Source organism: Anopheles coustani, chromosome 3, assembly GCF_943734705.1.
Source record: "Anopheles coustani chromosome 3, idAnoCousDA_361_x.2, whole genome shotgun sequence".
In the NCBI taxonomy this organism is placed as follows: domain Eukaryota; kingdom Metazoa; phylum Arthropoda; class Insecta; order Diptera; family Culicidae; genus Anopheles; species Anopheles coustani.
This window is the reverse complement of record NC_071288.1, coordinates 25,521,818-25,549,557: the sequence shown is the minus strand read 5'-3', so window position 1 is coordinate 25,549,557 and position 27,740 is coordinate 25,521,818. Positions and strand designations below refer to the sequence as shown.

The following is a 27,740-nucleotide window of genomic DNA, read 5'->3' as shown; positions in this document are numbered from 1 at the left end:
CCATCCAACGTCAGCGAAGTTCGCTCATTCCTAGGAGCCATAAACTATTACGGTAAATTTGTGCCGAGGATGCGCGATCTTAGATACCCCCTGGACAATTTATTGAAGAGCGAACCCCAGTTTGTATGGACGGAGCAATGCGAGGATGCTTTCAACAAATTTAAAAATATTTTAACATCAGGACTGCTTTTAACACATTATGACCCAAGAGCCGAAATAATAGTTGCCGCGGACGCTTCATCCGTAGGCCTGGGCGCAACTATTAGCCACAAGTTCGCGGATGGATCAACAAAGGTCGTACAGCACGCGTCACGAGCTTTAACCAAAGCCGAAGCTAAGTATAGCCAAATAGATCGCGAGGGACTCGCCATCATCTTCGCGGTTACGCGTTTTCATAAAATGCTGTACGGACGACATTTTAAACTCCAAACAGACCATAAGCCTTTGTTGCGAATTTTCGGGTCGGAAAAGGGAATTCCTATATATACGGCAAACCGGCTCCAAAGGTTCGCATTAACGCTGCAGCTTTATGATTTTGAAATTGAATATATACCAACAGATAAATTCGGCAATGCAGACCTGTTATCGCGACTTATCAGCAAGCACGCGAAGCCGGAGCCTGAGTACATGATTGCGAGTATAAAGCTCGAGGAAGCCATTAGTTCCGTAGTCGTACATTCATTAAACGCCTTCCCAATCAATTTTAGAGAAGTCACAACGGCTACGGGAAACGATACCCTGTTGCGTGAGGTTTATCGCTACATCACGAATGGCTGGCCAAATAATATCACATATGGCGCAGATTTGGCTCGATTCTACAACAGGAAGGAAGCACTTACAACCGTGGATGGCTGCATCCTTTTCGGGGAGAGGGTGGTGATCCCTACATCGCTACAGAAAAGATGCCTTACTCAACTACATCGAGGACATCCGGGCATCCAGAGGATGAAGGCAATCGCACGCAGTTTTGTATACTGGCCATCATTGGACGGGGACATTGCCGATCGCGTCGCTGCATGCGAGGCGTGCCAAGACGCAGCTAAATCTCCACCGGTAGAGACATCATCGCGTTGGCCCAAACCATCTGGACCTTGGGACAGGGTTCACATCGATTACGCGGGACCAGTCGATGGAGCATATTTCCTGGTCGTAATCGATGCATTCTCCAAGTGGCCCGAAATCATAAAAACTGGAAGCATCACAGCGTCGTCAACGATAAGTATTTTGCGAGGAATATTTTCAAGATTCGGACCACCGGTTACACTGGTCAGCGACAATGGCACGCAGTTTGTTAGCGGAGCTTTCAAGGAGTTCTGTAGCAGCAACGGTATAAAACATATCACAACCGCGCCATTCCACCCACAATCGAATGGCCAAGCCGAGCGGTTTGTGGATACTCTAAAGCGTGCCTTAAAGAAGATTCGAGTGGGAGCCACATCACTCGAAGAGGCTTTGGATCTATTCCTTCATACTTACAGATCCACACCGAATGCAGTCCTGGAACAGCGCACTCCAGCGGAGGTAATGTTGGGCCGGGAGATCAGGACCATTCATCATTTGCTGCGCCCTTCAGCATCATCAGAGTCTACGGCAGAGAACGGTTCTCTTAAATGGCATCCGGGCGATCCAGTTTATGCCAAGGTGTACCGGAGGAACTCTTGGAGTTGGATCGCTGGGAGAATCGTCCGCAGCATCGGACGTGTTATGTTCGAGGTCATCACCGAAAACCAGAGGAAGCTCCGTCGGCACGTGGATCAACTCCGTCGACGCACTACGGCTTCTTCGGATCATGCGGAGCAGGATTGGGATCAACTTCCACTTCACGTATTGCTGGACGCGTGGAACTTGCCCGGGATACGACAGACATCCCACCAACCTGGAGCATCGGAGCCCTCGGTTTCATCCCAACCGGAGGTCGAATCATCAGCATCGCTAGCAGCGCCACCGCAGCAACAGGCGCGACGTCCGCCTCCTGTCACAGCGAACGACAACTACCAGCAGCCGCTACTACCACGACGTTCTTCTAGGAATAGAAGACTGCCTCGTAGGTTCACCGCGTATCGGCTGACTTAAAAGGGGGAGGTGTTGTGTAGGCACCTTGGGCGCGCGCGTAACGCTTCCGCTCAACCCTGTCCTTGTTGACTGGGTTTTCGATGTGGAGAGTCCTTGCCGTGGAGCGCTCGAGAAGATCGGCCCCGAGCTCTCTCGCTTCCCAACCGCGCACCGGCACGGACGTACGGCAGCGCTGGCCGCAATACACCGGATACACACACACGCGCGTTATAATTTTAACTTGTAACTTTGTACGTAATTAGTAATAAAGTTTTAATCATTTTATGTAAATCAACAAACCATAACACGGAGGAACTGCACTCTCACGCATGTGGGTCAATAATGTCTACGGTATATTTTAAAGTTTGTACACGGCAGAAAAAAGGTCACTTGATAGGATTAGAATGGGCTACCGAGGGCCTCAACGGTACATCAGTTTCGTCACAGGTTACGGGCCTGCTTGAGCGTTGCATGCTTCAGCCAGGAACCGGGCGTACAGCCACGGATATCTCCATCAAGGTTGCTCGCGTACACATCGGTCGTCAGCTCCGGCAGACCAATCTCCGAGTCCGCCTTGCATTGTTTCGTTGCTTCGTCCACCTCCTTCTTGACTTCGTTGTCAATTGCCTGGAAGCAAGAAAGAAAAATATTGTCAATCAAGCTTGGATGCATGCTTTGCGTTGCGATATGGTTTGTACCTTCAGTTCGTCAGCGGTAACCAATCCTGCCGTTAGAATCTTGTCCTTGAACGAGGAGATAGGATCACGCGTCTGACGGACTTCCTGGACTTCTTCGCGCGTGCGATAACTCGTGCCGGGATCAGACATTGAATGGCCGGAGTAACTAAGGCACGATAAAGTGAAGAGGTATCAGCAATGGTAGTATAGTTTTAGAGCTTATAAGTATTAAACCCAACATACCGATAGGTATAGACCTCCATGACAACCGGACCCACGTTTAGGACGTGATTGATGGCAAACTCGGTGGCCAAACGGACAGCCACTACGTCCATACCGTCCACCCAGATGCCCGGCAGTACGTCTCCGCGTTGGTAGTAGTTCACATTGCATGAGCCGCGCTCCGCACTCGTTCCCATGCCTGGAGGGAAATGGACGGTGGATTGTGAAGATTTGCTGCCGCGTTAGATTACTGACCATTCCAGCTTACCGTAGCCATTGTTTTCGCAGACGAAAATACACGGCAGCTTCCAGAGGTGTGCCATATTGTACGCCTCGAAGATCTGACCCTGGTTGGCCGCACCGTCACCATACAGCGCCAGACATACGCCCTCGTTGCCCTTGTACTTGCACGCCAGTGCGACACCGGCCCCGAGCGGTACCTGTGCCCCCACGATTCCGTTGCCACCGTAGAAGTTGGGTGCGTACATGTGCATGGAACCGCCCTTGCCGCGCGCGCACCCACCCTGCCTACCGGTCAGCTCGGACAGGACCCCCTTTGGCGTTACGCCCATCAGGTACGTCCAGCCGTGCACGCGGTACGCCGAGATGATGTTGTCCTGCGGGCGCATGGCACCCTTCATACCGACCGCACACGCTTCCTGGCCCGAGTACAGATGGCAGAAACCGCGCACCAGCTTCTCCTTGTACAAATTGCCGGCCGATGTCTCCAGCCGGCGGATGGTCTGCATCTGCCGGTAGTACTTAAGCGCGTCATCCCTCGTCACCTTCATCGATGTTCGCGGGCCTTCCTTAAGGTTGTGCAGTTTAAAGGGCTACGCTCGAGGAAGAAAGTTAAAGAAAAGACAATGCGTTTGAAACGATAGTCTGCTCACGATCAACAACAAACCCCGAGAGATCATCTTCCCTTTGTTGGGGGGTTTCACATCACGAACACAACCGACACCGTGCGGTCGCGAATTTTACCTTCGTCTCGAACGTCGCTTCGGTTGCATAATTTTTCACTGACATCACTGCGGTGGGCAATGCCGCCGTCTGGAAATGTAACAAATCGGTTGGTTAGGAGTATGTTGAAGTCCTCTCACGAATGTCCTAACAGCAGGGAGGCCCGATCGAGGGCTAGGAGTAGTGACTTCCTTCCTATTACCTGCTGCCGGACGAAGCGCGGCACAAGGGATCCCATTCCTGTTTTGATCATCTCTTCGGTCCGGTTGGCGGTGAAAAGCGTGAGCGATCGGATCGATGCAACCGTTGCACCCGTACTGACCGTATCCGAACCGTGTTGTCACGCGTGATGCCCGTCGTGGTTGGGAACGTCCCTTCGGGTCGGCTTGGCGAAATAGTTTTTCGGTGCAAAAATAGTGCACCCGACGGCGCCGTACGATGGTGCGAGTGTATGCACATCGAACGCGTCACTTTCAAGTGCATTATTTTTCAACTTCTGCTAAGCGTATTGGTGCATCACGTCGACGCTTACCAACGGAGTGCGATAATAGCGGTTCTGGTGTGGTTGTGGCGGTTGGGTATTAATTCGCTAATCGAAGAGCTGTGAATAAGCCCTGCAGAGGTGTGTCGCTTTTTTGTGTACCTTTGTGTTGCACCCGATGCAACTAAGAACCTTATCTGATGGTGTTTATCAGTCGATGGGAAAGCACGTGACAGAAGGAGGACTGGACCTTTTGTAATAATTTTATTTCGTTCCGATATTATTTACACTGATGAAGCAATATTTTATCAAGCAGTACAAAACGTACTTGTTTTTCGTAATTGGTACCATAACGGACCTTTTAAGTTGATCGATGCAGTTCGAAATTCGATTCCTTATTTGTAAAACTTATGGATGATTAAACAAAACCCCAACCTTTGAAGACCAGTAATAACAACTCTTTTTAGTCCTACCAAGAGCTAACAAACGTGAGAACATAAATCATTCAAAAAAAAAAATTTTTATTGAAAATTTGGAAAAATTCCCCGGCCAATTTTAACTAAGTCATTTAAACTTTCTGTAATCATTAAAAAAAAAACCAAAAACAGAAATGAGATTTGTATTTCGGATTAATTTTTATATTCCTAAACTAGTAACATGTTCATACATGATTTCATCAATTTTGATGACACATGGCTCGGAAGGTGATGGAGCAGCCTGGTCGTTCACGATGACCACGTGGTGCAACGTAAATATTTTAAGGGATTGTGAGATTATTTTACAGTCGTTATTGTTTATCTATTCTCAAATAATGAATTGGCAATTTATTACGCCTATCGCTAATATTTAGGGTACTTATATTCATAGGCGCGGAAGTGCTAATTCCGAAGCATGCAACAGTTAACAGTGAAGTGTTAATTGAATAGTTCCACAATGCCAATACAAACACCATGGAAGGGAGTTTTCACAAAAGAAAAAAGGCAATCGAGAGTCATATTTCATATGTAGCTTTCAAATATTTCAAAATTGCAAAAAAAAACCTACTGAAGTTAAACTTCCAGAGAGTCGCTCTCAAGCACTTTCATCAGAAAATGTATTTTTTCTGCTCCCCCTTACCGCTCGCTGTCTCACTCGTGGTGGATTTGGGGAGCAGGCGCATTCGAGCGCACGGCAAACAGCGGTACAGGGTGCTTCGGTGGCCACGGCAAGCTGAGCTGTGTGTGTCCATTCGTCGAGAGTCGCTACGTCCCATTGCAGTGGTATCGTAATTTACAGCATCTCCCGAGCGAAGGACGCGCTGTGCAGGGTAGAAATTCCAGAACCGAGAAGGAATTTGCGCTGCTTTCTGGGCACCAAAACCGGTGAAGCGGTGGAAACTCGGGTTGGAAAAACACGGTGACACATGCATTCCAGTGCGTCTTAAAGTGCTCCCTGAGAACATTTCTCAAGCACCTTCGTGGACCCCATGCGGTGAGGTGAACAGGACGTGGTTTATCCTTTACTTTACGGTTTGGGGCCGCTCGTACATTGCGCTTCTCTCCTGCACCCTCGGCTCGAAGCGGCTCAGTTTCTCATCTCTGCTGGCCGGGACTGGGTAGAAGGACCGAAAGCGTCCAAGAAGCTGTACCAGTGCGCTTTGTTTGTTGTTGCTTCGAGCGGTGGCCGAATGTGAGTGTCCCAGCCGTGGCCGTGCCGTTTCCGGGAGATGTGGGAGAAAATAAATAAATCCGAACGCGTGGTGTCCTGCAGGGAATAGTGCGATGGGTCTCCAGGTTGGGCTGCTGGTGTGTTTGCCTTCGATGGCGTTTTATTGAATCTGGATAAAGGATAGTCGTGGATAGTACGTGTTCGAAGTGGAATCGAATCATGGTAGTAATATCCTGTGCTATGTGCTAGCAATAAATGAAGGACCAGCGATAAAGGGTCAAATAATCGATTGCACGATCGGGAAGGCGACTTTGTGATTTTTCCTTTCCCCAAAAACTATAAACGGTGGCACGGGGGGGAGAGAGAGTGAGAGAAAAGTGCGGTGTTTGTGCGTCACGGGGATTCAGTTATTAAGTCAAGGGGCGGAGAAATAAAAAAAAACCACCAGGACCCATCGCCGAAGGTGACACTTGCCATCTAATGGATAGAGTATATAAAAAGCCATCGACAAATCATCGAACCATCGCGAATCGGTTTGGGGTTGGTATGAAAAGTAATCGAGCACGACGGGAAAAAGGGCTTGCAAGGATCTAAGCAGCGTGCAGCGTACGAAATATTAACAAACAAAATGCCTTGCATATGCATGCACCCGAAAAGTTGGTGGAATTTAAAGTGAATTTTAATCATTGAGGAAGTGAATATGAATTTACCCCCCAAAAAAAAAAAAGTAATCCCCACTAAATTTGCGATGCGAGAGCGTGACTTTCGGCTCGCTAGTACATGAGAAAGAGTGTGTTAGAGTGACGAACGAGCGAGACGGAGAGCTAGAGAAAATTTATTCAACAAAAATATGTTTGTTCTTGTCGAAACAACCAAAACGCAAAAAAAAAAAACAAAAACAAAAAGGAGCGAGAAAAATACCAACCAAATGCAAACCGAATATGTGCACAGATGTGCGATTATCATTCCAGGAGTGCCTAAGGTGTTACGGTTGAGGGTTTCGAGCGGACCCAAGTGAAAGGGGGGAAAACTAAAAATAAAAAAAGGGAAAACCTCCATCCAAACATACACAATCACAACCACACACACACAAACACACATACACACGGAGGATCCTAAATCCCTTGCACACATCCGGAACGTGCGTCCCCCCAAGGGAGCTGGAGCTGTTGACCGGATTTGGCGATGTGATTAATTTTGTGCCGTGACGGTTTTCGACGACACATACAGTGTAGCTCGTAGTAGCGTGTGAGTTATGTGTGGTATCAGGTGGCACGGGTTTGGGAGGGGACGGAATGGTGGTGGTGGTGGTGTTTGGTGATGATATACGGTTGGCAATGATAATTTGACAACGAGGATGGGGGCGGAGGTGGGAATTTTAGATGTTTTTTGCTGGCAAAAGGCATGCCGAAACGAGAGTGACACATGCTCTACGAGCGAAACAATATCGTTTATTGTTTTATTTTTTGGTTGTTGTTGCAGGTCACTAGGAAGGGCTGAGTGAGTGAGCGTGCCAGTGAGAAAGGAGGAGTGAAAAAGGAGTGAAACATAAATAAATTAAATGAAAAAATAAATTTTCAAAACAACAGTTTTTCCTTAAACGTACTAAAAAATAAAAAATAATGTAAGTTAAATGACAAATGTATATATGTATCAGTTTTTCGTTTTGATCATTATTCGCATTGCATCGAGATTGCTCTCAGTTCGATCGCCATCTACGATGCTATGCGAATAATGACAAAAACAAAAAACTGATACATAAATACATATGTCATTTAACTTACATTATTTTTTATTTTTTAGTACGTTTAAGGAAAAACTGTTGTTTTGAAAATTTATTTTTTCATTTAATTTATTTTATACTTTTACGTATTACATGAACAGAGAAAACAGGATTTATTCTTTTATATGAAAATTGTCATTAAGTTAGTTGAGTCGGAGTGTACTTAAGGAAGGAGTAGAAATCCACTGCATGTTACTGCAGGATCTGGCGCAACTCGTTTTGCTTTGCAGTGAACAGGATCGCGATGTCCGAGTACCAATTTGATAATCCTTGATAGGAGTAAGAGTAGGGCTGCATTCTGTTTTAACGTTTGCTATGAGCACTGAGGAAGTGCTCTCGTTCTTCAGCACTGCTGCGAGTGAACACAACATGCGATCTCTCAATGTCTCACAGCGCTCTCCCGGGAGAGCTGCTGAAGGAAACCAGCACGCTATCTGTTCAAGTGGGCCAGAACGGGATCGCCAACGCACAGTCATAATCTGGGAGCGAAATATGCTGGTGTTGCTGGCACACTCTTTCATTACTGATCTCCTGTCTTTTATCTCTGTCCGATTCAATTTTTGCGACATCCGGGAAGGTGAATGCAAGAAAACTGTTTAAAAAAAGTAGAAACGCTAGACCAACTTCGATCAAAGTTGACAGTTGAAAGCCATAATCCTTCCGAACATAAACCATAAACCACCCCACCACCACCGGTGGGGACAGAGCGGGGGGTGGTAATGTTGATTTGGACAGTTTTGGAAGGATTTCGTGGCTATTGACGGCAACTAAGGGTTGGAGTTGGCCAGATTCGCCTGAATCCAGCTGAAGTTGAAGGATATTCTCTGCCGCTGGGGTGTTGGGATTTGTTGAGTAAAATAAGTGCGTCAGATTGAGCGGTATGCAGTGTCCGGGATGCGACGGAGCTAGGCAACCATGAGCGAGAAGGACGGCCACGAGCACTACCGTTACGACACGTACGCACCGCTGGTCAAGTCCGCGACCATGAAGGGCGTCAAGGCAGCACACTGCACCAGCGAGACGAGTACCGTGCTCAAGGGTGGCACGCAGACCACCATGACCAAGCACGGCACGACGGTACACGGCAGCGGCAAGGACGCACCGGACGGGCGGTCCCGCTGCTGCTCGTGCTGTGGCGGTGGCCGCGGAAGTTCCACCTTTTGGGCCGCACTCTTGACGAACATCGGTGTCTGCACGCTACTGCTGGCGTACACACTGTTGGGTAAGTGTGTCCGGAGCCTAAAAATGCTCTCGGATAAACCCCCACGTTCTTGGTTAAACATATATGGCACTTGCCTCCCCAAAGGTTCGTTCATATTCCTCGCGATTGAGGGTGGCGCCTCGCAGATGCAGCAGCGCACGCTGGCCGCAACCAACCGCCACCAGAAGCAGCAGACGCTGCAGAACCACCACCACGGGCGACACGATATGGCCAACCTCACCTTTCCCCAGCTGATCCTGCTCGAGGCGGTCGAAGCCCGCCAGAAGACGGTGGAGAACATCTGGGACATTACGGTGTCGCTAAACATTCTCTATCGCGAAAACTGGACAAGGTAGCAACGCGGGAAAATGCCTTGCGCCCCAAAACCAGGTGTAACCCTGCTCTCTTCCCTCCGCAGATTGGCATCCCTGGAGATTGCCCGGTTTCAGGAGCAGTTCGTCAATAGGCTGCTGGAGGAGATGACCCAGATTAACAACATGCAGCACGCGGCCACCGGGTCGGGCGGTGGCGCACACGATCAGGCCCACGGGCCGGACAATAATTGGACCTTTGCCAGGGCGTTCCTCTACTCACTGACCATTTTGACGACGATCGGTAAGTTCCGGGTGAGAATGTATTAAAGCCCTAGGGAACGAGGTCCTAACATTTTACGACGCAAGATAAGGTTCGCAACCTTTGGGAAACGATAATGGCAGAAAATCTCCGCCGTTCAGTGCGGAAAGGATGATTCGATGTGCAATTTGTAATGATTAAAATTTAAAGTTAGTTAAATCCTAAACCCTCACGTTCCGTTCGCACACCGGCAAGGCTAATTGATACTTTCTCGGGCGGTTGTTTATCTTCCTTCGGTTGGAATAACTTCCGTAACTTCGAGGTGGCAAAGTGCTACTGCCGTTAGGGCGAACGGCACAACAACGCCTTTCCGCGAGGCCCGCCCGATTAATAGCCATTTACGGTACATTGAGTAAAGTGATAAAAGCAATTATCAGGCGAAACACCTTCGAACCTACCGGCTGCCCAAACATGAGAATGGCTCCGAGGGTTGGCGGGCCGGCAGTGGATGGAATCCATTTTATTTTTTTAATCTGCTACTATTCCACAAGAGACGGTGCATCCTTCCCCGTTCCCGGTACCTTCGAAGTTCGGGACGGTCAGGGTAAAAACACGGTGTAATGGTTTCGCACCTGCAAGGAATCCCGGTTGTTAGTTTAATGGTTCCACTTTCGTACCAAAATAAGTATTGGAACCCCCAATACTTCGCTTTACCCTACCCTTTTCGGACATTTCCCAACAAAGTGCTCACGTTCTCTGGCGCCATGTTGTTTAGAGCTGGGCACGTGTCGCTCCACTCGGTCACGTTTTTCTCAAGAAAAGTATCCTTCGGCCGAGAGCGTAAAATAAGAAGCTGGAAGAGACTTTCGCAGTCCTTCATTAGCTCGGTTCCATTAGCAGGGGGAGGGTATGTTGGATGATGTATTCGCCGGCAGGACATCGAACGCTTTCAGTTTAATGCCAGAAGAGACTGTTGATGGAAATGCTAATCCGCGTGTTCCGTCCGTTTGCAGGCTATGGAAGTGTTGCCCCCCGGACCGTGCTCGGTAGGATGATAACGCTGGCGTACGCAGTGCTTGGCATTCCTCTGACGTTGGTGTACCTCTCCAGTACTGGCGGGATGCTGGCAAAGGTCGCCCGAGGCGTATTTTCCAGGTACGTTTACTGCTATGCCGTCAGAAACACGTTTAAAATACCTTTTACTTTTCCGCTTTGCCTTCCCAAAATAGGGTCCTTTGCTGCTGCCTGTGCTCGAACTGTGGATACTGCTGCTACGACGAGAAGCGCATGGAGGAAAAGGAGAAGCGCATGAAACGCAAACGCCAGCAGATGGAAATGCACCAGCAGCAGCAGCAGCATCTGGGCCTCTCCGGTCAGGAACCGTACTACGTGCGCTCGGGTTCGCTGCAGAACAGCGTTAGCTCGCCGGAGAAACAGCTGACCATGCTGGCGGCGGCCGCCACCACACCCGACCTCGACTCAACCACCGGCAGCAGCGACAGTGAGTCGCGTGCCTCCATGCACGGGCTCAGCATCCTCGCACCGATCCTGCTCTGCGTGGCGATGATGTCGATCTACATCGTGGTCGGTGCCCTGACGCTGTTCCGGCTCGAGTCGCTACCGCTGTCCGACGGCGTGTACTTCTGCTTCATGGCCCTGTCGACGATCGGGTTCGGGACGCTGGCACCCGGTACGAGGCGCGAGTCGGCCGCCACCACGTGGTTTTGCTCCGGCTACATCATGGCCGGCATGGCGCTGACGGCGATGTGCTTCAACGTGCTGCACGACGAGATAATCCACCGGCTGCGGCACATGGTCGAGATGCAAAAGGAGATCAAGAACCACAACGAGCAGCGGCGGTTCCTCGCCTCATGACGGTACGAGAAGAACACCAACCTGTACCAACGGAATCCCACCGAGGAAACGCTCATTACCGGTAAGGTGATGCCTTTTGTGGACGGCCAGCTATACACAATTAATTTGATAGATTCATCATATACATAAATCATACTTTATGAGACAATTTTGTTAAAAGTTATCTTTCTTTTTACCATTTAACTAAAACTTATGTCTTACGACTTCAAATATCTTATTTTTATACCTTCGCAATGTACCTCTGAGGGGGTGCCCATGGCGCAGCGGTAGCGCGAGGAAACACCACACCACAGGTGTGGGATCGAATCTCGAGTCTGGCATCCTCCGGTATTACGAACGGCTGACCACCGATCTATAATATATACCGTCTTTCGGTCACACAAACTCTCTTCGGAGAGAGGCCTTGTCCCACTTGGGGATGTCGTGCCACATAAAAAAAAAAAAAAAAAAAAATGTACCTCTGAAGACTCTTAAATAATGTTTGAGCATTGATTTTTAGTTTGAATTTTACGTAATCATTTTTTTTAATTGAAAAATCTTGTGGCAAACTATGACTGTTCAGGGTTTTCGGCAAATTTTTTGAAAAGGGTTTAAAAAATGCTTTTAATAAATAATCAGGTTTGATGTCTTGTGGTTCAAATATTATAATTTTCCGTTTCCACTAAGCCCCAGGTGGCTTTAATACAGTTGTTAATTATCATAGGAATATCGGGTTGAAAGTAAATGGTAAAAATATGTTTTAGTTCTTATTGCAGGCTCATGGATAATATTTAGTAAAAATGCAATTTTGTGGATTATTTCATCCACCTTTCTTGTTCATTCCAACTTTAAGCATTTTGTTAGGAGTGAAACTCCCGAAATCCTTCAATTATGATCGATAGCGTAGTCAAAGTAACAAAGATTGTTGTGAGAAAGTACTTCATGCATCGTGTGTGTCCTAGGTGTTTAGGGTAGCACTATCATGCTATTTGATGTTGTAATAAAGTGGACAGAAAGAATAGCAATCTTTCCACTAGAAGGAATTCGGCAAAAGGATGTGCGCAGTTTGGGACTCCGAAACCCTTCGGAATATGAGAAACAATCGTAACTCAATTACTCGCTCGATACCATCTACCGGGAGGGTACCTTCCCATTTCCTAGCCCAAAAAGGGGTTCTGTTAGGGGAAATCGGTGATAGATGGAGCGGGCGTAAGGTGGAGAAAAGCGAGGGAATTGAAAATGGGTTCTAATTTAATCAACCACCAATCAAAGACCGATCAGCGAAAGGCTCCTTCGGTTCGTTGTTACTGAAGGATAGTGGAAAGTGTCCCGTAACCGATATGGAATGACTACCGGGCAAAGGTAATTCGATTAATTGGTCTCGAACCAGTTCGAAGGTACAGTTTGTTTAGTACAGCCGAAAATCTGGATATTTGAAAATGTATAGTAAAGATCAACAAAGTTTCAGTGAAAGTGGATTTAAATCATTCTTTGGGAGTTTACATTTATTTCTCTATTATATATGTTTGTTTTTTCTCTGTTATTTTGTTTGCCCCCTAGGTACTCCGACGTCGGTAATATTTACCCAGGAGCCAGACCTCGGCCAACTTCATATGCCGCACGAGTGCCACTCGGTACATCATCCGGTCGCCCACGAGCTGATCCCGATCGTTACGATGGCCCCGAACGGGCCGAGTCCGGCCGGTATGCCGGCGGAAATGCTGTCGGACCTTGGCCCCGGAGCGGTCGTTGGGCAGTCGATGCTACACCCGATAGGCGATCCGGCGCACGCCGCGGGCCTACCGATGATGACTTCGAATCTGAACACTGGCGTGTACACGCTGCCGGAGGAGTCCGAACAGGAATCGGAAGAGTGTCCGGCGATGTAAGCGCGCCGTCACCGAGATGAGCTTCTCTACCGTACTTACGATACAGGAAGTGTTTCTTGGAAGAGGGAAACCGAACACAAAAAACACCCATAACACCCAATCAATTGTTGAGCCCTTTTTCTATGTAGGATTTGCCATTGCTACCGGATGTGTGGAAAAACAATCGAGAATGTACAACTAGGTAGAAATATTTTTTCTGCAATGGACAATTGTCCAATGGTAATTTCCCCAAATCTTTTGTTGCAGAAGTGTCTCGTAGAAAGAAACATGGAAGGTAATGAAATAGGAAGAAAGGGCATAAAAAATCCTTCCCAGTTTTCTACTTTCAATCATATTTCTGAAAGGTGTAAACATTTTTGTACATAATTTGTATAAACTACCTCCCCTGCGATTCTTTGCTGCTACTTAATAAAATAAGTTAATATCATCGTTGTGTGACGCCCTTTCCGGAGTAGCTCCTATTTTAGACGCAACTACTTGTTCCTCCCGCCAATATGCCACTGCAAAGGTGCGTGGCATATATTAGATAAACAAAAAATCTCCGCTTTTCTAATCGAAGCCGACCTGCATGTTTATATAATGTTCATCTTACAAGAAAGGCAACGCCGCCATGTCGCCAACGGAAGGAAAACGAAGGATGAATCCGATAGATTGGATCGAGAATCGAGAAATCGAATTGACAGGAAAATGTAGTAGTATTCCCTTGACGCGAGCCTAGTTAAAAGTAATTACAATTCGAAGTAAATAAAAGTAAAACGTATATCACACTCAGCATCTAAATAACTAGATAAAGATAGGAGCAAAACAAGGGACACTTATAGACGCAGTCTGTATCTCTCGATGTTTATTACCGATTTATACAGTCCACAGGAAGGGAATAATTTACGGTACGTGCGAAAAATATGTTCGATGAACTTCAATCATTTTACTGTAGGCAACTGGGGCGTGCGTTTGGAACCGATCCTTTCGCTCACCTCTCCGGGTATTAGGAACAAAATATTTATTTTACAAATGGATTTGGATTTTGCAAAATTGTTCTACACATTTTCACATTTGGGGCGAGTTGTTTATAGATCGTAAAAGTACTTGTTGCTGTGGCAGAATACCCGTCTTGTTGTAAAATACTTGTTCAAATATATTCGGCATCCGAATAGTATCAAATTGTCACGCCAGCTGCTAAACAACTCACTTTGGTTTGGTTTATGATACGAAATCAGTAAGAGGTTAAAATATGGGAGGTGTTTTATTCGTGATTATGAGGGCAGGGCAGAATTGATTGTGTATTGATTATGCATTGATATGTGTGCACATACGTATGCTCAGAGCCGACGGAAGCAAAACAGACGAAATTAGTCAACACTAGCCGAAAGAAGTTAATACCGGACCTAATACTTTCACTCGATATGGTGCAACATGTATCGCAATATTATCGTATATAATACAGAACCATAATTCTCCTTCCATTGTAGCTATCGCCAGAGCGTGTAGAAGAAACTCTTACGGTGCCAGAAAGGTGGCTTCCACAATTGCACCGGGAAATGAAAGATCCCTTGAAACAGTTGGAATTGCCATCGAGACTAAAACAAAAGAAAAGAAAAAAAGATATCGTTTAGAAACAACGATCAGTTCTTGCAAAGAGAAAAAGCCGACAACATTTTCATTTCCTACAGCACATGCTTGTTAGGATAGTTTATTTTCCGCCCAAACGAGCTATGGAAAGCATGTACGGAGAAGCTTCCTTCAATGTATTTATACTTGCTGAGTGGAATGATAAATGGTACGTTATGTTTGGTATTTTAGAAAAACAATGGAATTCCGAACGATTGACCACAAAGAAAGGGCGGGTTACAGAAGCTAAATAAATAGAAAAACAAAATGACACTTAAATCAATGAACACAATGTGATAAATAATGAAAATTTTGAACGTAACTAAGCTGGGATGCACCTATAATAAATTCACCGGCAAACTGGGAAAATTCTGCCGGGATTTACAGCAGACAAGCTGGCAGGAGGCGACTTGGTGACTTTGAGAGTTCTTAACATGGTACATATAATAAACATACAATCTCCTCGTTCATCGTATACAGTATCATAAAATATCGAAGCAAAAGTAAAGTGGAGTGAAATGCCGGACACGATCGTGGGCGTGCAGACGATGTCCAACGCTCTCCGATCGAGGCGTATGGTTGATGTAATAAAAACAAAGGTATATGAATAAACAACATCCACGAAAGAATAATTATTATTGACTGTTGCTTTTCAATTGATGTATGGGTTATTTCCATTAGGCGAATTGCTGTAAATTTTTCTATAGTTTGGTAATTTAAATAAATTTATAGTTTTGTTCGCCCAATCTCACTGTCTCTGCCTTGTTATGCCGTAACATGCAAATTAACAAACCCTTTCACCATCCGCCCACGTTTGGACTAGTTGGGCGAAAGCTACAGGAAATTTTTGAGCGAGAAAATAAGACGCATTTTTTCCGGTATGTTTTAACTTTCGGTCAAACAGGTTCTTAATGCAGGATTTTTTTGGATAACAGAATCGCTGGTGGACCGCGCAACCTGGAAGTCCAAAATCCCAAAGTTGTATGGGGTTGTACGTATTGCAAATGTTATTTTTAGCACGTTGAATTACTGGTTATTTCATTGAAGACGTTTTGTCATCCATTCTTAAAGGACATTTATGAAGGACGCCGAGGGGTTTTAATCTATATAAATATTTTTTTTTCTTAAAGTGTGACGTTTTAAAAATATAATTCAACTAGATAAATGTACTTTACTGTATTGAATGACCGAGTGGACCAGCGAGGCTCTTTTCACTTCATACCACTGAAGCAAATATTTGTTTAACGTATTGATATTAAACACCGTTGGTCGTCTCGATAATTACCAGTGTGTTAATTTCATACGTGTACACGTCAACCTATCTCAACTTGCCAATCCACTCAACACTTCTTCTCCTACAGGGGCAAAAGGAAGAGTAAACACAAAAGGCAAAGAGTAAAAATGCATTCGTACGCGCTGCACCATTATGGTTATACCGATTCCGTTGCATCCGTTTCTTCTTGTGCATGATTTTTGCACCAACATACATGCCATTTGCCACTCATACGAGAATGTTGACCCACGAACTTTCCCTCGCGATTTCTTCCTTCCTTTAACTGGACTCGTCTTTCTCTTCCTTCCTGCCTTGTCTTATACCAGGGCTATCCTAAACCGTCCGTAAAATGGATTCGAAATCGTTCAATCAGTCAATGTCTTGCAGACCGAGATCGGTCTCGGGATAGTGACCGTCAGCTGCAATAGGTAGGCAGGTATTTCCCCGCGGCTTTTGACCTTCATTTTATTCAAGTTCAATGCCATCGAAAGCGAGGCATGGAAAGTCGCTCGAGCAGATAAAAGGTCCGATCTCGTGCCCCGAGTGCATTTCCATCCATTCCGACGCCGGGTGTAATTTGTGGCAAAAGGAATGGCCAAACGCAACCCCATTGGTGGTTGCAGCTGACGGAACGATTGAACGAGATGATCATATGCGATCGTAAGAGGGCAACTACCAACTGGTGGTAACATTAATGTTACTATTTCGCATGAAATGTCTAAACTCGTTTTAGTTTTACAACCGCCTAACGGAAAGTCGTTTTTGACAGCAACATTCAAATCAGGTGCGCGCTTATTGAATAATGATAGACGATCGACGGAAGTTCAACGACCACGCCTGTTGCACACCTTCGTAAACATTTTTTTTCTAACGCCTGCTGGGTAACGTAATAATCCGCCCGGAACGTAGGTGTTTATCATGTGGAATTTCGGGCGAATAAACTGATTTGCGTTTGTTTTTTGCTCCAAAAATCGAAATGCCAAAGGCGCATCCTTCTGAAGATATATGCACAAACACATATGCACAGAAACAGGGGGATCGTCATGGAAGAAGGGGGTTGTAAACAAACCCCGGTTACGGTCCTCGGAAACTGGTTCTCTACGGAACAATGTCCGTTCGAAGTTGCGTGAAATGGGCATCAGCCAAATGGGGGTGATATTTCTCATTAAGAATTCAAACTCAGCTATCATATCAGCGTTCGGCAACGCATTCCTAAAGCAGGAACTGTGAGTTTGCCTTTTTTGGCTATATGGATCAGAGTAAATACTTCAAAAGAGGGAATCAAGGGCACCATCAAGGTTTGCCACCTTATTAACCTGCGATTTCTGTTTATTGGTGTCTGCCTTAGCTTGATCAGACAAATTCCATCACGTTTGCAACAATTCCACAGTTTTTACAGCGCTTTAATTTTATATTTAGTTCATGATATGTTTTATTACATTTCATCAGTTGATATACTTGTGCTTCTCACAGAAATCCTTCTTGCACAGAGATATTCATCCGACGGCGTCACGGAGCGGGGTGTTTGTTTACTGTCCATCGCCATCCCTTCCCATCCAGCTCCCGGCTCCAGCACACACTTAATCACACGGTTTGTCACTCGCACGATCAAGAAGAGAAAGTGACAACATTGCCGCAGATGGAACCCGGGCTAATGTAAAGGTCGCAGATCGGATCAAGATCGTCGCTTGGAACGGACCGGGAGCGCGCCGGGGCGGGCCGAAACCAATTGAAAATCCGACCGTAAAAGCAGAAGCAGAAACCGGCCCAACAAAGAGTGCACCTCCCATGCTGCCACCCTCGCGCATGTTCCCGCGTTCGATCACTTATTGCAGACCGCCGTGCGTGCCCCTTTCGCGGTTTGCGCGTTCTCTCGCGTATCTTCGCGCTCCAGGCGGCGCATCCGGGGAAAATGGGATGGGCCACCTGTGGGCGGAAGGGCACAAGGGAATGGAATTGGAATTCGCACTGAATGTGTGTGCCAGTGTGGATTCGCCGCCGGGTACGATCGGGCTCCGGGTGACGTATCGGAATCAGTCCCGATCCAGACGGCAAACCGAGCTGACCGCGACATGTGCCGTGCGTTGAAGTTTATCCTGTTCGCTTCCTGTGCCGTTTTTTACGGTGGTCTGTTGCAATCGGTGAGTGGGCTGGAGTGGACGTGATTGTTCAGTTCGTTTGGAATGAGCACAAAGTGATTTTTCATGTTTTTTGGTTATTTACGATAAAAGAGAACAAAAAAAAAACAACCGTTGGTTTCCTTCGCCTTAAGAAGAAGTGACGTTTTAAGTAAATTTTTTCGTGTCAATTTTTGAATTGAAAAATACAGTGGAATTGGTGTGGTGGTGTGAAAGTTTTGTGCGTAGTTATTGTTATATGCATATTTAAATTGACGTCTTAAATTATTGAAAGTGCTGTAGTAGTTATTATCTTTTCCTTAATTCTATTTATTTTTGTGTTCATTCAGTATGAGCTAAAATAATCTTTATTAATTTGTGACAAATGGCCCACTTTTAAACCGCATTAATATTTGTGCAATAATTCCTCTCCAAATAAACCTGCGCTGCCTGACTTGACTCAGGTCGCCTCAGCAGCCGACGATGTTTCCGCCGATGAGATCGAAAAGCTGGCCGAACAAGGCCCTCTGCTGGTGAACAACTACATTCCGGTGACGATGCAAATTTTACACCACTGCATCGAGATGATTCAGTACGAGCCGGTAATGGGTGCGCCTGGGACGGAAGCCAGTGGAAAACCGACAACTACCAGACGTCCAACTACCACGACTACTACAACCACCAGTCCGCCAGATACTACTTCCTCGAGTACGGCGAAGCCCGTTGGTTCGTATGTTCCGATATGATCGCGTCGGGGTTTCATGAAATGATCAAATAAGAGCACGAAGTATTTCTTCTTCAGATGCCCTTATGCATCCTACCAGTCCGCATAAGCCCGGCTACTATGGGCCGGAAAAACCACCCCCAACACCGGCGCCAACTACGGTAGAAACGACCACAACGTCGACGACGACAACAACGACGACGACGTCGACGACCACAACAACGACCGAGTCGCCGCGGGTGGATAATAAGCCTAGCGCAGGAAGTTTGCTGTGGAGTGATAAACCTTTCGCCGAATGGTTCCTGCAAAACAAACGCAAAGAAGTGCAACAGAATTGTAAGACGGTGGGATCGTGGGATATAGTGAACAACAATTAACGGAAACTGTCTTCTTTTAGCCCTGTTGAATGTGGAGTTTCTGGATCATCTCCCATTGAAGGTACTGCAGGATTTCAACGGCGAACCCTACGAGCCGCTAGCTCTGCGACCCGAGGATAACGCTAACGAGTTCCGGCGCTTGTACGATGACTCGTACCGGGGGCCAGTTCCCCCAGTAGTGGAGGAGAAGGCAACCAAGAAGGGCGGTAAAAAGAGGGTTCCTCCGACGAAACCGTACCTTCATATGCTCGTGCTGTACGATCTGCTCAAGCGGGAAGCAAAGAATTCCATGTACAATTTTTATGTGGTACGAACTGTAGCCTAAAGGGCAAGGGCATCAACAGTGCATCGACTAATCCACCATTGTTCAATCATCATTATTTTTAAGGGCTATTCGGAAGCAATTCTTGAGGAAATGTACCAGATGAACTTCCCTTCTGCAAAGGAACAGCTGCAATTTGCGCTGACACAGCTCTTGGAACGTAAGGACATTACAAAATCTGATGTCGTATCACGGACGAAACAAATGATAAAAGGTAGGAAACTCTATGGCCAAGAGCAGAAGTGTCTGCCTTTTTGAAAACTAACCATCTTCGCTTATATACCCAACAGATTTGGATACTAAGAACAGTGCCATAACGTATGCGTTGGAATTAGTGCCACCGTTGGTTTTTGGATTGTGATATAAACGAAGAATACTCGGTACGGAAGACAAATATATGTATTTTTCTATAAAACTATTTTCATACTTTTGTAAACTTAGACCTACTTTATTGTACAGCGTAAGATTATGGGCAGATTTTTTACCAAAATAATGATTGCACTTGCTTAAATATACCCCAAGAAAATCCAGCGATCGAGCCAAACACTTCCAGTATGAATATGCCCAGCGTTTCGACATTTCGCCGGGGGGTGGTATCGGAGGCATCGTTCGGAGCATCTTCCGTCTCCACCACTTTGATCACTTTTGGATCTTCCTCGCCGTCCGTGTCAATCTCGTTTTGAACATCAAGAAATTCGGGTCGATCACCCAGTAGAGGCTCGCCTTCGGTCGATGACTCGAGCGACCGTCGGGTGCGGGGCTTCGATTCCCTCCGGGAGTTTGCCGCCAGTATCAGCAACCCCGTGATGGATGATAGTGCCTTCGCTACGCGTCGCCTCAGAACGTTGCGTCGTGCCTGAAACTGGCTGAGCAGGGTACTTCCGTTCATCGATGGATCGATAAGCGCGGGCTCATTCCCCTCCGGGTGCAGTAGATCCAGATCCGAAGCGAGTTCTTCCGAATCATTGTCGTCGGTGGAATTTGTGAAAAGTTTTTCCAAATCTACAAGCTTCCGATTCGTTTGCGAATCGTTCCCAGTGGTTCCAGTTTTTGGGACGATTGTACGAAACACTAAACTGATCCGTTCGTGCACCGGTTTCACGATGTCGTCGATGATTTGTGCCAGAATCTTGGTCCTGTTCCAGGACAGCCACAGGTTACTTGCCGGGAGAGTCATGATAGAACTCTCCGGACGTTCATCTGGTAGTTCGAGGTCGCTAAGTGATTCACTCAAAGACGGTTCTGTTTGGTTCGACGGAGATGTGCCTTGGGCAGACATTTGTTTTAATTTTCCAGCTTTCATATCCATTTTGGAAGGCATCCGAAAATCGGTAATGTGTGACTGCGGATCATCGGGAGTGGAGGATGATGCTATCACACGTGCAAGCAAATCCCCTAGGAATGGTTTACACACCACAAGCGAAAACTGAAAAGGATTTCCAAGCATTGTCGTTAAATTTGTATCATATTACCATAGTATACACACACGAACCATAGAGAGAACTGTTATCACAAATAGACAGACACAGCTTCGCGCCATTTTGTCATAGGATTTCACTTTCTCGGTATCACAATGCTTTTAGTACACCATACGAAAGCAACTTGAAGCGATCTGATTTACTAGGCCGTCGACACTGGTATACGATTGGGGACACTCTGGTGCCGTCGGAGGTTTCGCATCAGGTCGATTTGTTGGATTCGGGAGAACCTCCCACCGCTAGCCGCTTTCGGCTGCTTTATATGCGCGCATGGTGGCGGCAATCGTACGTGATGACAGAAATTATTCGAATTGCTCACCACGTTCATGGCTAAGGTGGCTCGGAGGAGATACCATCGGATAGCTTTCGGGGACCACGCAGCACTCGAAAACCTTGTCACCATACGTTTCGGTACGGCATACCGGTACAAGGTAAAGGTGAAGATAATCGTTCCGACCGGTGGAAAATACAATTAAATATATATGCCCACTATAAATAGAAGCATGAAGAGTCACCACGTTATCATATTATCAAATTTGAGAAGATTTCATATATGCTGTTGCTATAGCAACGGAATGGTGGAATTTGAAAATCCAGCACGTGTCACACTTAATATAGGTTAATTATTGTTTAATAAGACTGTTAATGTTTATGGCATATTCAAAATATTTAGGAAAACTTTCAAATCACTACTTAACCAAGTTTCAATTGCCTTGCTTAAATGTTGCCTAACTGATAAAAGAATTGTACATTTGTTTAGTAAACGATTTTTCACAATTACTGTTGTGATCAACTTAGAGCCCAATCTTCATAAACTACATATAACAGAATTTTATGAAAGTTGTTTACATATCAGCAGTGGTTTTATTTGAAATCATAAGTCACATTTCAAGCCGGTCTCTGTTGACTATTTGTATTTTAAGCTGTTTAAAATTTGGAAACAGCCAAAGAAACCTTATGAGCATCTTTTGCCTGTTTTCCATTGAAAGTAATTATATTTTTGGATAATTTAAAAGCATTGTCATACATTGGCAAAGACTTTCACTGCAGACTGTACGATTTATTGAATTGTTTGTAAATCAGAGAAAAATTACGAACAAAAACATTCTTGTAAAAATTCAACGTATTATATTTTTGAACGACATCCAACCGGTTCTTGCGAAGGTTTGTATGTGTATGTTCGAACCGTTTCGACATTTCAAAACACACACACATTCACCGCTATAGTCAGTGAACCGGTTGAAGCATTCGTCTGATCTTTAAAAAAGACACATTTCATTCCGCCGCGGTTGCTTTGCAGAAATCTAATTTAAAAGGGTCGCTAGAGAATCGCAAGTCGCTAGCGACCTTAACCACGATCAAGATGAACTTCGCCCCCGTAACGGCAAAGGCGTTTAACGCTATGCAAAACCTGGATATCGCGCAACTGGCCACTTGCAGTCAACAGGAAATCAGGCCGCTTCTGCCGTGCCTAGTGCGGATGAGTCTCCTATCGCCGCTGGACAACACGAAGAGTTGGGCGGAAGCGCGAAAACAAATCCTTTCGCTGCTGGTCGGAATCGAGGTGGTCAATAATATCGTTTCACTGCTGCAGGTCAATTATCACGAGCTGGAGATCGACGTAAAGAAGGAACAGCAGATACGGTTTGTTTACATTGCTGGTTGGGGGGAGATGCAAGTGGTATCATGTTTTTTTTTGTTTATCGCTTGTTTTCAGACAAAAAATTGGCTACACAACGCAAGATTCTGCACAGTTTCACAGTCTCCCGAATGGCATCGTGATGGGGTTTGAGAGGGCCGATGGAACAAACAAGGTTCGGGTGGTCCTTTCGGAACTGTTCTATCTCCAGGCGCAGATCAACGAGCTGGCCGCCCAGGCGTCACTACAAAAGTCATCCTCCAGCGAACACACCATCCGGCCGTCGGAGCTGTTTGATAATGAAATTTACCTCGAAGAAATAGCCGACATTATTTGCATTGCACTGGCCGAACTACCGTCCCTGTTGAACCTCCAGGAAGTGATAGAAACGTTGCTGTACGTGCGCAATGGGTGTAAGATTGTGTGCTGGATCGTGGCCAACATGCCCGACTGCTTCCGCGAGGTAGTAACGGCACTGATCACGAACAGCGACGAAGATACGACCGATGGTCGGGTAAAGCTGGCGGCGTTGTATGAGTTGAGCGAAATGAACCCCAGCCAGGCGCTATCCATGCGTACGATCTGCGTGGAAACGGTCAAGATGCCCTCGCTGATGATCAAACTGAGCCTGAAGGATCCACAGAATCTGGTTGCGTTCGTATCGGGTCTGCTCCTGGGGAACGATCTGAACATTCGTTCGAGCTTTGCGCTCTACATTCGCACCAGTCAAAAGCGCAAAGGGGACGTACTACATCAGCTGCGGGAGGATTTACTGAAGCAGTTGCAGAACAGTATACTTCAGTCGGTGAACGGATCGCTACCGGAAGAGCTGGTTGTCCAAGCGGCCGCAATCTTGCGACTGTACTGTGCCTTGCGTGGCGTTTCGGGGATCAAATTCTTCGACGAAGAAATCCAACTTCTCATGCAGCTGATCACGTCGAAACCACCACCAACTCCGGCGGGCATTCGGTTCGTTTCGCTCGGACTTTGCATGCTTATCGCGTGCCCTTCACTTATCGCACACCAATCACACGAGGCGAAGATGATCGAGTGGATCCAGTGGTTGATCAAGGAGGAGGCTTACTTTGAGAATGTGAGCGAAGTGTCGGCCTCGTTCGGTGAAATGCTGCTACTTATGGCGATCCACTTCCATGGCAATCAATTGACGCACATCTGTGAGCTGGCGTGCGCGACGCTCGGGATGAAGTTTTCCCTTCGCCCGAACACGATCACGCGCATGAAGCTTATCTTCACACAGGAAATATTCACCGAGCAAGTGGTGGCAGCGCACGCGGTTAAGGTGCCGGTCACGCCGAACCTCAATGCGACCATTCCCGGTTACTTGCCGGTACACTGCATTCATCAGCTGTTGAAATCTCGCGCCTTCTCGAAACACAAGGTACCGATCAAGAGCTGGATCTATCGGCAGATATGCAACTCGGTCACGCCGATGCACCCGGTCCTGCCGGCACTGATCGAGGTATACGTGAGCTCGATCATCCTGCCGAACCAGAAGGCAGGCATGCAGCAAGAACAGCACACGCACAAGGCACTTTCGGAGCAGGAAATCCAACAGGTATTTCAGAACGCTGCCGGATTGTGGAATAAGGACCTACACAATGGGAAGAGTATCCCGACCGCCACACACACCGGCGGGGGTAATGCGGAAAAGATTAAAAAGGATCACACTGCGCGCAGCGAAACGATAGAGCTGGACGACACAGGAAATAGACAACCGAACCTCACGCCTCAGTTACTGCTTCTATACTACCTTCTGCTGTACGAGGACGTCCGGTTGAGCTGTATGCCGCAGATCATCGTGAGCGGGCGGCATGTGAAGAGCTACAGCAATGAGTTTATGTCGGAGCTACCGATCAAGTATCTGCTGCAGCAGGCGCAAAAGAATCAGCACGAGTACAGTGCACTGTTCAGTCCGCTGCTCCGACTGCTCGTGACGCACTTTCCACATCTGTCGCTGGTGGACGATTGGATCGACGAAGAGCTGATCCCGTTCAACGATAGCTCGACGGGATTGTTCATTGGTGAGCTGACGATCGTGGAGGCGTTCGAAGAGATCGAGCTTAATCCGGCGCGCGTCATCAAATTGTTGAGACGCATGATGCGCAAATCACCGACCGACATGTGGCCTCTGGCACCCACCTTCACCCGGTACTTTAAGCACACGCTTAACCACACCGTACCGCTGCTACTGCAGGAGCTCTACCGGCAGGTGTGGATGCGGCTCAATACGATCTTCCCCCGAAGGCTGTGGGTGATGTCGATCAACGCGCTGATGCCATCGGATGCGGTGACGAAAAACTTCACCCTCACCCAGGAAAACATTCTGCTTGATCCGCTGCAAGTGTTACGATGCGACGAGCGTGTCTTTCGTTGCTCGAGCGCTCTCACGGTCGTGCTGCGCATTCTGCAGGCTATTTTGGCCGCCTCGCGAAGTCAACTGTCCCGGCATATGCTCGATAAGCCGCTAATCGATGTCAGCGGCAATCAGGCGAAGGCGGACAACGACCGAGAGGAGCTAAAGCTGGCCCTCATTGCGTCGCAGGAAAGTGTTGGTGTGCAGATACTGCTCGAGGCCTGTCTGGAGAAAGAGAAAGACCGCACCATGCCGGGGAGGCTGTGGGCGCTGCGGGAGGTACGCGGCGTGATCTGCTCGTACATTCACCAGGTGTTCATCGCTGAACCGTCGCTGGCCAAGCTGGTGCACTTTCAGGGTTACCCGAGGGAGCTGCTGGCGATGACGGTGCGTGGCATACCGTCGATGCACATCTGTCTCGATTTCATACCGGAACTGCTCAGTATGGCCGAGATGGATAAGCAGATATTTGCCATCGATCTGGCGTCTCATCTTTCGCTGCAATACGCGTTGCCAAAGTCGTTAAGCATAGCGAAGCTCTGCGTAAACACGCTTACAACGCTGTTGGGAGGTATGTTACCATAGAAACAATCGCCCCAATCTTTTAACACTGCCAAGTAAGGGAAAATTCGATGAAGAATATCACGAAACCCGAACTTAAGCTTGATCCCTAACGAAACTGGTTGGCCAATATAAACATATTTAACAAATATATAGTATAGCATATTGTGCTATTTTGCCTTTAAGATGAAGAAAACCAGGAACGATCTTCTCAACATTTCGTGATTTCTACTGCAAAATCGAATCGATCGAATTTGGTCCTAATATACGGGATGATTTGTTTCATAACGACTTATAGGAGTTACAATATGAACTTTATGACGATGTATAACAATATATCCTCTTTACCTTTTCAACAGTTCTTTCCGGTGACACGCGTATCGAAATGTTCCGGGCCGTGCTGCCCTGTATCGTGCGTTTTGCCGAAGCGTTTCCTCCGCTACTGGACGAGTGTATCCTGTTTTTGCTCCAGCTTGGCCGGATAGTACAATCTCAATCGGCTCTCGGTCGTTCCACTTCCCTTCCGTCACTGTTTGTCGGACAGGACTGCAAGGTTCGTTCGCAGAGCCGTCGATTACAGCACGCCGAGAAGCTCGTCGACGAAGTTCGGGAAACATTTGCCAAGCTACTGGATGTGGCCGTCCTCAGCCCTAAGATATACTCCCACTCGGAGGCGTAGCAGAAGTGAAGAGAAGTGAGGGTATTATATAGTAATGTGAGGAGAATTACCTCTTCCCACACAAGTAGCACGCTAAAGGGCTTGTTATAGTGAACATATGAATTGAGAAAAAAAAGAAGATAGATAGCCGTTTTTACCAACCTCATTGTTGGAGTTCTATTGTTTTTCTCTTGAACGTTTGTATCTTACTTTCATCCCATCCATTTTTTAAACGAGCTTCAGTGAACTCATTCACACGTTCCTTCTCAACGCAAGGCCCCAGTCCTTTCTTTGTGTAATTGAACAAGGTCGATCGTTGCTTCGGCCCTTTCCAGGAGCGCATTTCCTCCGGGAAAGTGTCGGGCACGATTACTGAGGCTGCTATTTTGTCTACACTCTTTGGATCTTTCGGTTCACCTTTGACCTTCCTGCGTTGAATTGATGGACGTTTCTGCGGCCCAATTGGTGTTTCAGCGGAAACAGATTCATCTAGATAGTCGTTAAAACTGGACAGCAATCGTACTCCAGGCGCTTCGGCTTTTCTCTTGCCGTTGTTAGTAGCGGATACAGGTTGAGCTGCCGAAACTGCTGGACCATCATCGAACACTATCATGGATCCGATGAGATTCGATAGCTTTGCTGCCATGTGTTTCTTCATAGCCTCGGACACGTTCAGGTCACTCTTCATAACTGTTTCCTCTTCCAGTACATAACGGTTAGATTTTGGGGCATCTGGTGCAGCTTCTACAAACAAGGTGATAATAAGTGGTTTGATTTTTTAAACACTACAGATCGGTGTTACTTACGACTGGTATTCGACACAGCGTTTGTATTTCGCTTGCTTTGCTTCGTTTCCTTTTCCGTTGTAGGAAGCACTGGTTTGTTGAACAATGCATCATTGAGAAAGGAGGTATCTACTGATGCAAGAAGTCGGGCGCTAGTTTCATCTTCGCTGCTGTCCGTGTCGGGCATGGTTACTCGATTATAGGGATACGGAAAACTGGTCCTTTTATGTTCTTGATTTTATGTTTGTTTTCGTAAAAACGCCGGGTATGTGACAGAATGACAGATGGGATGGATTGATTAAAAAATGCACTACACAGGGCTTGTTTCAACTCTTTGTATCACGGCATTTTATCACTCTTCAGATTCGCGAGCGTTTCTGTTATTTCTTAAATTCTAAGAAATTTAAATTAATTTAATTGTTTTTTTTTTCTAGTTTAAAGCCTCATTTTCAGCTTTCAACGATCCTTAACGATATAGATTT

At 46.7% G+C, this 27,740-nt stretch overlaps 6 protein-coding genes across 8 annotated transcripts; 3 read left to right on the top strand and 3 right to left on the bottom strand.

Annotated features, from left to right (window-relative positions):
• Positions 1-2,395: 2,395 nt before the first annotated feature.
• LOC131271923 (probable pyruvate dehydrogenase E1 component subunit alpha, mitochondrial) lies at positions 2,396-3,715 on the bottom strand. The gene is made up of 4 exons (XM_058273507.1): positions 3,220-3,715; positions 2,973-3,150; positions 2,751-2,895; positions 2,396-2,679 (listed from the first exon to the last, which is right to left on the bottom strand). Exons 1-4 carry the CDS (start codon positions 3,698-3,700, stop codon positions 2,494-2,496), a joined length of 990 nt encoding a protein of 329 aa, XP_058129490.1. The 5' UTR covers positions 3,701-3,715; the 3' UTR covers positions 2,396-2,493.
• A 5,025-nt stretch (positions 3,716-8,740) lies between these two features.
• LOC131272143 (potassium channel subfamily K member 18) lies at positions 8,741-13,143 on the top strand. The gene is made up of 6 exons (XM_058273785.1): positions 8,741-9,047; positions 9,132-9,378; positions 9,445-9,641; positions 10,613-10,754; positions 10,829-11,535; positions 13,014-13,143. The coding sequence occupies exons 1-5, from the start codon at positions 8,741-8,743 to the stop codon at positions 11,472-11,474; spliced, it is 1,539 nt and encodes a 512-aa protein (XP_058129768.1). The 3' UTR covers positions 11,475-11,535; positions 13,014-13,143.
• A 5,115-nt stretch (positions 13,144-18,258) lies between these two features.
• On the top strand, positions 18,259-20,181 carry LOC131272144 (coiled-coil domain-containing protein 80). The gene is made up of 6 exons (XM_058273786.1): positions 18,259-18,364; positions 18,805-19,066; positions 19,143-19,400; positions 19,462-19,748; positions 19,830-19,977; positions 20,054-20,181. Exons 1-6 carry the CDS (start codon positions 18,296-18,298, stop codon positions 20,122-20,124), a joined length of 1,095 nt encoding a protein of 364 aa, XP_058129769.1. The 5' UTR covers positions 18,259-18,295; the 3' UTR covers positions 20,125-20,181.
• Positions 20,182-20,244: 63 nt separating this feature from the next.
• Positions 20,245-21,303, bottom strand: LOC131259717 (uncharacterized). Its single transcript, XM_058261289.1, has 2 exons — positions 21,256-21,303; positions 20,245-21,189 (listed from the first exon to the last, which is right to left on the bottom strand). Exons 1-2 carry the CDS (start codon positions 21,301-21,303, stop codon positions 20,245-20,247), a joined length of 993 nt encoding a protein of 330 aa, XP_058117272.1.
• Positions 21,304-22,544: 1,241 nt separating this feature from the next.
• On the top strand, positions 22,545-26,632 carry LOC131260874 (integrator complex subunit 2). Of its 2 annotated transcripts, XM_058262715.1 has the most exons (4): positions 22,545-22,885; positions 22,959-24,468; positions 24,553-25,825; positions 26,175-26,632. In XM_058262715.1, the coding sequence occupies exons 1-4, from the start codon at positions 22,605-22,607 to the stop codon at positions 26,492-26,494; spliced, it is 3,384 nt and encodes a 1,127-aa protein (XP_058118698.1). In that variant the 5' UTR covers positions 22,545-22,604; the 3' UTR covers positions 26,495-26,632. The 2 variants fall into 2 exon arrangements, with proteins under 2 accessions (XP_058118698.1, XP_058118697.1); XM_058262714.1 differs by having other exon boundaries at positions 22,959-25,825.
• LOC131260875 (uncharacterized) lies at positions 26,627-27,476 on the bottom strand. 2 transcript variants are annotated; one of them, XM_058262716.1, is made up of 2 exons: positions 27,280-27,476; positions 26,627-27,217 (listed from the first exon to the last, which is right to left on the bottom strand). In XM_058262716.1, the coding sequence occupies exons 1-2, from the start codon at positions 27,443-27,445 to the stop codon at positions 26,637-26,639; spliced, it is 747 nt and encodes a 248-aa protein (XP_058118699.1). In that variant the 5' UTR covers positions 27,446-27,476; the 3' UTR covers positions 26,627-26,636. The 2 variants fall into 2 exon arrangements, with proteins under 2 accessions (XP_058118699.1, XP_058118700.1); XM_058262717.1 differs by having other exon boundaries at positions 26,627-27,214.
• Between the last annotated feature and the right edge of the window lie 264 nt (positions 27,477-27,740).

Bases quoted from the DNA above. Each gene is read 5' to 3' on its own strand.
- LOC131271923 (XM_058273507.1), bottom strand. From the start codon at position 3,700: ATGCAGACCATCCGCCGGCTGGAGACATCGGCCGGCAATTTGTACAAG. The intron at 3,151-3,219 runs GTAAGCTGGAAT...ATTTCCCTCCAG, and splicing joins CTGCGAAAACAATGGCTACG to GCATGGGAACGAGTGCGGAG. The intron at 2,680-2,750 runs GTACAAACCATA...TCTTGCTTCCAG, and splicing joins TTACCGCTGACGAACTGAAG to GCAATTGACAACGAAGTCAA.
- LOC131272143 (XM_058273785.1), top strand. From the start codon at position 8,741: ATGAGCGAGAAGGACGGCCACGAGCACTACCGTTACGACACGTACGCA. The intron at 9,642-10,612 runs GTAAGTTCCGGG...GTCCGTTTGCAG, and splicing joins GACCATTTTGACGACGATCG to GCTATGGAAGTGTTGCCCCC. The intron at 10,755-10,828 runs GTACGTTTACTG...TTCCCAAAATAG, and splicing joins GCCCGAGGCGTATTTTCCAG to GGTCCTTTGCTGCTGCCTGT.
- LOC131272144 (XM_058273786.1), top strand. From the start codon at position 18,296: ATGTGCCGTGCGTTGAAGTTTATCCTGTTCGCTTCCTGTGCCGTTTTT. The intron at 19,749-19,829 runs GTACGAACTGTA...ATTATTTTTAAG, and splicing joins CCATGTACAATTTTTATGTG to GGCTATTCGGAAGCAATTCT. The intron at 19,978-20,053 runs GTAGGAAACTCT...TATACCCAACAG, and splicing joins GACGAAACAAATGATAAAAG to ATTTGGATACTAAGAACAGT.
- LOC131259717 (XM_058261289.1), bottom strand. From the start codon at position 21,303: ATGGCGCGAAGCTGTGTCTGTCTATTTGTGATAACAGTTCTCTCTATG. The intron at 21,190-21,255 runs GTTCGTGTGTGT...AATCCTTTTCAG, and splicing joins TGATAACAGTTCTCTCTATG to TTTTCGCTTGTGGTGTGTAA.
- LOC131260874 (XM_058262714.1), top strand. From the start codon at position 22,605: ATGAACTTCGCCCCCGTAACGGCAAAGGCGTTTAACGCTATGCAAAAC. The intron at 22,886-22,958 runs GTTTGTTTACAT...GCTTGTTTTCAG, and splicing joins AAGAAGGAACAGCAGATACG to ACAAAAAATTGGCTACACAA. The intron at 25,826-26,174 runs GTATGTTACCAT...CCTTTTCAACAG, and splicing joins GCTTACAACGCTGTTGGGAG to TTCTTTCCGGTGACACGCGT.
- LOC131260875 (XM_058262716.1), bottom strand. From the start codon at position 27,445: ATGCCCGACACGGACAGCAGCGAAGATGAAACTAGCGCCCGACTTCTT. The intron at 27,218-27,279 runs GTAAGTAACACC...CCTTGTTTGTAG, and splicing joins CGCTGTGTCGAATACCAGTC to AAGCTGCACCAGATGCCCCA.